This window comes from Siphateles boraxobius, unplaced genomic scaffold (genome assembly GCF_051911475.1).
Source record: "Siphateles boraxobius isolate OS27281-9 unplaced genomic scaffold, OSU_SipBor_1 499, whole genome shotgun sequence".
In the NCBI taxonomy this organism is placed as follows: domain Eukaryota; kingdom Metazoa; phylum Chordata; class Actinopteri; order Cypriniformes; family Leuciscidae; genus Siphateles; species Siphateles boraxobius.
Window position 1 is genome coordinate 25,001 of NW_027509140.1, and position 9,651 is coordinate 34,651.

At 35.2% G+C, this 9,651-nt stretch overlaps 1 protein-coding gene across 1 annotated transcript; it reads left to right on the forward strand.

The window, feature by feature from the left end:
- Nucleotides 1-991: 991 nt before the first annotated feature.
- LOC143711235 (phospholipid phosphatase 1-like) lies at nucleotides 992-9,406 on the forward strand (the record flags this gene model as incomplete). Its single annotated transcript, XM_077202553.1, has 5 exons — nucleotides 992-1,343; nucleotides 3,448-3,599; nucleotides 6,283-6,554; nucleotides 6,693-6,750; nucleotides 9,205-9,406. Coding segments are annotated over exons 1-5 (793 nt in total), but the record flags the coding sequence as incomplete, so codon positions are not given.
- Between the last annotated feature and the right edge of the window lie 245 nt (nucleotides 9,407-9,651).

Below are 9,651 nucleotides of genomic sequence, written 5' to 3' on the forward strand. Positions count from 1 at the left end.
GTGTGTGTGTGTGTGTGTGTGTGTGTGTGTGTGTGTGAGTGTGTGTGTGTGTGTGTGAGCCCTGGAGAACAACACTGTGTGTGTGTGTGTGTGTGTGTGTGTGTGTGTGTGTGTGTGTGTGTGTGTGTGTGTGTGTGTGTGTGTGAGCCCTGGAGAACAACACTGTGTGTGTGAGTCCTGCAGAACAACACTGAGTGTGTGTGTGTGTGTGTGTGTGTGTGTGTGTGTGTGTGTGTGTGTGTGTGTGTGAGCCCTGGAGAACAACACTGAGTGTGTGTGTGTGTGTGTGTGTGTGTGTGTGTGTGTGTGTGTGTGTGTGTGTGTGTGTGTGTGTGTGTGTGTGTGTGTGTGTGTGTGTGTGTGTGTGTGTTGCGGTAAAATACGTTAGTTCAAAGTTCTCTGGTGTTTAATAATGTTCTCAGAACTTCTGCACAAATGTTGTTCAATCATGGAACTTTTTTTTGGAAACAATTTAGTTAGACTTTAGTGTGTTTTTTAAACATTCAAAAGTATAATACTTGCAAAATGATAAAATAGAGAAAACATTCCCTTATGTTCCCTCATTCACAAAAAGTTTCTAAATTGAACTGAAGTTTTCATAATTTCTTATATTTGTTTTATGAATGCGAAGCTGCTCTGAAACAATCTGTGTTTCATAAAGAACAATTCAAATAAACTTGACTTGATTATATTCATGTATAGATGAACTGTGTTTGGCTATTAAGCTGATGTTTTTATTTGTTTATTTGATTGCGTTATTTTATTGTGGATTTTCACCTGATGAATGTAACAGATGTTTTACTGTCCCGCGAACTCGCTACAATGTTGTAGCTCTGTACATTGAATTTTTTTTTTATAAATAGATAGTTTAAACAGTATTTTTGAGTGTAATGATAATGAATGAGAATGCAGAAGCTCTTCAAGCATCAGTGAGAGTCTGAGGAAGAGGAAGCGGTGGGCGGGGCTTGTAGATGATTGACAGACGGAGGGATTGACCTCATCATCATGCGATATGAAGTAACCGGAGATGTAACGGCGACAAACATCGGAACACTGCCATAAAACTCACTAGATTCACGCTCGTTCATAACGATAGGAACGGAAAACGCAGCCGGGTGTTTTTTTTTCCACGCTCGATGATCAGATAATCTAACGTTACAGCTTAACTAATGTGTTTCCGTTAAGAAGTAAAATAGCGTCGCAAATCTTTCATTGTTTTATCGGATGAGGATAAATGCTCAACTGTAAGTTCTTGGTAGACTCCAGTGTTTTTGCGGAACTGAGAATGTTCGAGACTAAAGGACTTTGGAGCATTAGTGTGGACGTCAGCTGTCTGATGCTCGGTAAGAATTCACACACACACACACACACACACACACACACACACACACACTCACTCCTCTGGCCTCGGTTTGCCTCTTTAATTTGCCTTAACTGATTATTTTCTTCATTTGATCGGCGTTGTTTAATGCATTGTTTCAGATTCCCATAAATCTGTTGAATGTTACAATGTTTCACAGCCGCGAATCCGCTACAATGTTGCAGCTCCGCACAATGAATATTAGTGAAGCGTTACAAACATGCATATTCATACTCAACATATACATACGTCACTCCACAGATTACATTTACACTAACATACGTGATGAAATACAAAATCTCATTATTATACTCAGAAAAGTTCAGAAGTTTGTATAGAGATATAGTTCTTTTATGAGGCGAGATAAGAGAAAGTGCTCACAGATAAGTTGCGTTTACATTCACACGTAAACCCCTACACACATTTCAGCTAACGTTCTGGTGACACACAACGTTAAGAACAAACGTTCTTCCAGTAACTTCCAGTTATTTCAAAGTTATCTTAATAATATTCTCAAAACATTAGCACAAAAAAATTATTTACACATCGTTCATGGAACGTTTTAGTCTTAAATGTTTTAGTTGGACATTCGTCTAACGTTTTTTAAATGTTACTATTTGATTTAGAACGTTCAGAGAACATTTAAAAGTAACATTCGCATAATGTCTGAAGAATGATACAATAGAACGTTCCAATCAGCAAAACTGTTTTTTTTTAACTGGACGTTTTGAACATTTAGAAGTAACGTGTTCATAACAGAATGGAAACGTTAACTAAATGTTAGAACGTATTTGACCCTGGACCACAAAACCAGTCATGAGGGTAAATTTTTTTTAATGAAATTGAGATTTATATATCATCTGAAAGCTGAATAAATAAGTTTTCCATTTATGAATGATTTGTTACGATAGGACAATATTTGGCAAAGATACAACTATTGAAAATCTGGAATCTGAGCGTGCAAAAAAATCTAAATATTGAGAAAATCGCCTTTAAAGTTGTGCAAATGAAGTCCTTGCTGTTGCTGCATCAACGGACAAAAATATTTCTTGGATATATTTACGGTAAGAAATTTACAAAATATCTTCATGGAACATAATCTTTACTTAATATCCCAATGATTTTTGGCATAAAATAAAAATCTATAATTTTGACCCATACAATGTATTGTTGGCTATTGCCACTCGTGACTGGTTTTGTGATCCAGGGTCACATATTTTTGTTAGCTTACAGCCACTTCACTATTAGCTCAATGTTGTATGCACTATTAGATCTTGAATAGAAATGCATAGAATGTTTGTGGGCAAGAGACTGAGATTCCCACTGACAGTGAATGGCCACATATACGAGTGCTAGAATAATAAGATTAGTCTGGCGAGACTGAATACAGAGCCTTTGTTTAACCTCTATTGTTGAACACTTGATTTAAATCATGTGACGTTATTTGATTATCAAGCTGAATGTGCACTGAAACACTCTGTTCCTCTCTAATTATATATAAGAAAAATTACCCAACGATGTTTAAAATTACCCAACATTTGTGTAATAATGACCACAACATAATGACCCAATAAGCATGACCCAACGGTTGGTTAAACAATATCCCAAAGTTTTTTACTGTGTACGTCTAAAATAAAATAAAATTCACCAGTGAAGAAAATTTAACCAAAATTTTTTCAGACAACTTCAACATTTCTCACATTATCACAGTTTTTGCGCTATAGTTTAGAAAATGGTAATAAAATCTGGCAAGAACTAAACAGTTAATATTTGACTGGTTTTGTCCGTCCTTCTGTTAGACTCTCACACATGAATTATGTTGAATATCTGTCAGCTGTTAAATTTAACTACACAATTAGATAATACCAGTTTAGCTCAACCAGTTACCAAGCAATGCTTCATGTTGGTCAGTCTGTGGTGTAAAATGAAGAATTATTGAGTATAATATGTCACAGTTTACTTTATTTTGCTCTCCTCACTTACAGAAATGAAATATAGAGTCCTGCACACACTAGTAAAAAAATACCAAAAATGATAGTGTCTGAATAATGTGTGGCCTGTAAATGTGTGACGTTCTTCTTTTGCAGCTGGACTTCCATTCGCGGTCTTGAATATTCGGCACACGCCATTCAAAAGAGGCTTTTTCTGCAGCGACGACACCATCAAGTACCCTTTTAAAGAAGACACCATATCTTACCAGTTACTGATGGGAATAATTATTCCACTCGCACTGCTGCTGGTAAGCCTTCCATTGCTCTCTTAACCAGTTGTGCTTCATTTGCCACATCAATAAACTTCATACAATAACAATTAACATGCTCAGTCATGTGTAGGAAGCTTGCTTTTATCTTTTATCTCACAATTCTGATTTTCTTTCCCCTTGCAACTGTGTTTAAATCTCACAATTAGAGCTTTTTTTCAGAGTTATGAATTCTGAATTGTGATAACATTTAAAGTCCCCCGTAGTCAATAATTGTATCCCTTAAAAATCATCTTTGATCACCAAAATTACACATTTAAATGTTTTTTCCTTAAAAAATGTCATCATGCCTTTAAAGGGATAGTTCAACAACAAATGAAAATTAGCCCATGATTTACTCATCCTGAACTCATCCTAGGTGTATATGACATTCTTCTGTCAGACGAGTACAATCAGAGTTATATTAATACATTTCCTGGCTCTTCCAAGGTTTATAATGGCAGTGAATGGGCGCCATTTTTTTAAAGTCCATAAAAGTGCATCTATCCATCATAAAAGTGCATCTATCCTTCATAAAAGTGCATCTATCCTTCATAAAAGTGCATCTATCCATCATAAAAGTGCATCTATCCTTCATAAAAGTGCATCTGTCCATCATAAAAGTGCATCTATCCATGATAAAAGTGCATCTGTCCATGATAAAAGTGCATCTATCCATCATAAAAGTGCATCTATCCATCATAAAAGTGCATCTATCCTTCATAAAAGTGCATCTGTCCATCATAAAAGTGCATCTATCCTTCATAAAAGTGCATCTGTCCATCATAAAAGTGCATCTGTCCATCATAAAAGTGCATCTATCCTTCATAAAAGTGCATCTGTCCATCATAAAAGTGCATCTGTCCATCATAAAAGTGCATCTGTCCATCATAAAAGTGCATCAATCCATCATAAAAGTGCATCTATCCATAATAAAAGTGCATCTATCCATAATAAAAGTGCATCTATCCATAATAAAAGTGCATCTATCCATGATAAAAGTGCATCTATCCATAATAAAAGTGCATCTATCCATAATAAAAGTGCATCTATCCATCATAAAAGTGCATCTGTCCATCATAAAAGTGCATCTGTCCATCATAAAAGTGCATCTGTCCATCATAAAAGTGCATCTATCCATCATAAAAGTTTATCTATCCATCATAAAAGTGCATCTGTCCTTCATAAAAGTGCATCTGTCCATCATAAAAGTGCATCTGTCCATCATAAAAGTGCATCTGTCCATCATAAAAGTGCATCTATCCATCATAAAAGTGCATCTGTCCTTCATAAAAGTGCATCTGTCCATCATAAAAGTGCATCTGTCCATCATAAAAGTGCATCTATCCATCATAAAAGTGCATCTATCCATCATAAAAGTGCATCTATCCATCATAAAAGTGCATCTATCCATCATAAAAGTGCATCTATCCATCATAAAAGTGCATCTGTCCATCATAAAAGTGCATCTGTCCATCATAAAAGTGCATCTATCCTTCATAAAAGTGCATCTGTCCATCATAAAAGTGCATCTATCCTTCATAAAAGTGCATCTGTCCGTCCATCATATGATTAAAGTGCTCCACACGGCTCTCCGGCGGGTTTATAAAGGCCTTCTGAAGTGAAGCGATCCGTTCGAGTAAAAATATCCATATTTCAAGGTGCAGTGTTTGATTTTTAGCGGCGTCTAGTGGTGAGGTTACGCATTGCAACCAACAGAAGTTACGGTGGCCGACAGGAAGTGATGTCATCTGAGACAGCAGAGAGTAGCCAGTTCAGCAATGAGGTTTCTTTAAGAAATTATGTTTACTTAATTATTCAGTAAAACTATGTTATTGCGAATATTATTGTTACTTGTTCATCATTGCGTCAGTGTTTTATTCGCTGAACTAAGCTTGTCTTCCTTGCACAAAGAGCAACATATTAACGAAATGCGTTTGTCTGTTTAGGGCCACCGTAGAAACATATCGGCGCATTTCAGTGTAAGGAGACCCGCGGTGTGTGTAGACAGAAACTGCTCATTCTAAGGTAATACAAATATAACGGTTCATTAAGTAAGGTCTTTATACACCACTGAAAACATAGTTATGGATCTTATATTGCATTTCTGTCAGTAGATCCTCAGAAATATTACACATTGCACCTTTAAAACTTTATCGATTAAAACAACTAGCTTCTGGCAGACAGCTATACGCTAAAAGAGCACTTCAAAAAAATGGTGCCCATTCACTGCCATTATAAAGCTTGGAAGAGCCAGGACATTTTTTAATATAACTCCTGATGTTATTCGTCTGAAAGAAGAATTTCATATACACCTAGGATGACTTCAGGGAGAGTAAATCATGAGCTAATTTAAAATAGCTTGAATGTAACTCGACACCTTTGACTCATTTAGTAAGTCTTCATTGCTTTCTTAACCAGTACTGCTTCATTTGAGTAATAAACAATACAAATGAACATGCTCAGAGTCATTTGTATGAAAGCTTGCTTCCATCTCAGATTAAAATATAAAAAAGGAAATTGAAATCATGATTCTGATTTTCTTTCCCCTTGTTTGTGAGTTTAAATCTCACAATTACAGAGATGGCAATTGCAAGTTATGAAGTCTGAATTGTGAGATATAAAGTCAATTTAATTTTTATTCCAAGCTTCCCTGAATTTGACATTTGTTCTCATCACACAGATCATCTTCGGCGAGTGTTTTACGATCTATCTGAGGTCCAGAGCTTCTTTAAGTTATGAATATATAGCGTGTGTGTACAAGGCCGTGGGATCCTTCGTATTCGGAGCGGCGCTGAGCCAGTCGCTGACCGACATCGCCAAATACACCATCGGCCGCCTGAGACCTCACTTTCTGACGGTCTGCAAACCCCGCTGGAGCCTCGTGGACTGTACGGCAGGTTACATCGAGAACTTCACCTGCACAGGAGATCCACACGACACTAACGAAGGCCGGTGAGTGAAACACGGACGATCTCAGAGCGTTTCTGATGCTCTCATGCAATATGACTATGTTTTATCAAGTGCATTGTTTGATTTAGGATATAAAAGAATGCAGTTTACTAATAATGATGTACAATCTTCTACTTGCAGGCTTTCCTTTTATTCTGGTCACTCATCGTTCTCCATGTACTGTATGCTGTTCCTCGCTGTAAGTGTGTTCTTATGAGAATATTTCATCAAATTTAAGGTGAGACACTACAGGCCAACCGCTCTATTTCGCTTCCATAACATGGAACAACATTTTAGACCAGTGAAAAGAAAATATCCAAAATACACATTTAAAGTCTTTATTTCATTGCACTTGTCTGTAGATTTCAGTCTTTAAAGATGGTGAGTTAGAGTTAAAAATCACTTCAGCAGTTTTACACACACCAAACTTTACAGTTTTATTCATATCTATATTCTGAAGGTTTGTTCATATATTGTTCGCCTGATTTGGTCTGTTTACAGTATTTTCTATTGAAGCTTGTTTCCGCCACAGAATAATAAAAAAAAAAGGTAATTCCGATTCTGACTTTGTTTCTCACAATTGTGAGATAAAAAGTCAGAATTGCGAGATATAAACTCGCAGTTGCGAGAAAAAGTCAGAATTGCGAGAAATAAACTCGCAATTACGAGAAAAAGTCAGAATTGCGAGAAACTCACAATTAAGAAAATTACACAATTACAAAAGTCAGAATTGTGAGATATAAACTCGCAATTACGAGAAAAAAGTCAGAATTGTGAGATATAAATTCGCAATTACGAGAAAAAAGTCAGAATTGTTAGATATAAACTCGCAATTACGAGAAAAAAGTCAGAATTGTGAGATATAAATTCGCAATTACGAGAAAAAAGTCAGAATTGTTAGATATAAACTCGCAATTACGAGAAAAAAGTCAGAATTGTGAGATATAAATTCACAATTGCGAGAAAAAGTTAGAATTGTGAGATAAACTCGCAATTATGAGAAAAAAAGTTAGAATTGTGAGAAACTCACAATTAAGAAAATTACACAATTACAAAAGTCAGAATTGTGAGATATAAACTCGCAATTACGAGAAAAACGTCAGAATTGTGAGATATAAATTCGCAATTACGAGAAAAAAGTCAGCATTGTGAGATATAAACTCCTAATTATGAGAAAAAAGTCAGAATTGTGAGATATAAATTCGCAATTACGAGAAAAAAGTCAGAATTGTGAGAAACTCACAATTAAGAAAATTACACAATTACAAAAGTCAGAATTGTGAGATATAAACTCGCAATTACGAGAAAAACGTCAGAATTGTGAGATATAAATTCGCAATTACGAGAAAAATGTCAGAATTGTGAGATATAAATTCGCAATTACGAGAAAAATGTCAGAATTGTGAGATATAAACTTCTAATTACGAGAAAAAAGTCAGAATTGTGAGATATAAATTCGCAATTACGAGAAAAAAGTCAGAATTGTTAGATATAAATTCACAATTGCGAGAAAAAAAGTTAGAATTGTGAGATATAAACTCGCAATTATGAGAAAAAAAGTTAGAATTGTGAGAAACTCACAATTAAGAAAATTACACAATTACAAAAGTCAGAATTGTGAGATATAATCTCGCAATTACGAGAAAAATGTCAGAATTGTGAGATATAAATTCGCATTTACGAGAAAAAAGTCAGAATTGTGAGATATAAACTCGCAATTACGAGAAAAAAGTCAGAATTGTTCATATAAACTCGCAATTACGAGAAAAAAGTCAGAATTGTGAGATATGAATTCGCAATTACGAGAAAAAAGTCAGAATTGTTAGATATAAACTCGCAATTACGAGAAAAAAGTCAGAATTGTGAGATATAAATTCACAATTGCGAGAAAAAAAGTTAGAATTGTGAGATATAAACTCGCAATTATGAGAAAAAAAGTTAGAATTGTGAGAAACTCACAATTAAGAAAATTATACAATTACAAAAGTCAGAATTGTGAGATATAAACTCGCAATTACGAGAAAAACGTCAGAATTGTTCATGTAAACTCGCAATTACGAGAAAAAAGTCAGAATTGTGAGATATAAACTCGCAATTACGAGAAAAAAGTCAGAATTGTTCATGTAAACTCGCAATTACGAGAAAAAAGTCAGAATTGTGAGATATAAATTCGCAATTACGAGAAAAAAATCAGAATTGAGAGATATAAACACGCAATTACGAGAAAAAAGTCAGAATTGTTAGATATAAACTCGCAATTACGAGAAAAAAGTCAGAATTGTGAGATATAAATTCACAATTGCGAGAGAAAAAAAGTTAGAATTGTGAGAAACTCACAATTAAGAAAATTACACAAGTCAGAATTGTGAGATATAAACTCGCAATTACGAGAAAAAGTCTGAATTGTGAGATATAAACTCACAATTACGAGAAAAAAATTCAGAATGGTTTAGATAATGCCTCATTTGCAAATTCAAATATAACACTTCAGAAAACGTGTAATACAAAATAATTGTCTTGATGTACAGTGATTAATTATCTGGAGTAGTATGGTAATATATATTGTCTTGCCTTAAGTGACACATATTTATATAAGTCAATAATTTTTTTAAATTAATTTATGCTAATATACAGTATGTTTTTCTCTTTGAAGCTGTATCTGCAGTCTAGGCTGAGGGTTAGATGGGCTCGACTGGTGCGGCCGACTCTCCAGGTCTCGTTTATCGCCGCTTCTCTGTATGTGGGTCTTTCCCGCGTCTCGGATTATAAACACCACTGGAGTGACGTTCTCACCGGACTCGTACAGGGAGCCGCCGTGGCGCTGTTTACTGTAAGTGATTTCATGAACGTGTGCCGTACGGCCATTAATTAGCCTATGATTTACTCATCCTCAAGTTATCCTAGGTGTGTATGACACTCTTCTTTCAGACGAATACAATTATATTAATAAATGTCCTGGCTCTTCCAAGCTTTATAATGGCAGTGAATGACTGTTTCTGTTTTGAAGTCCATAAAAGTGCATCTATCCATCATAAAAGTGCATCTATCCATCATAAAAGTGCATGTATCCATCATAAAAGTGCATCTGTCCATCATAAAA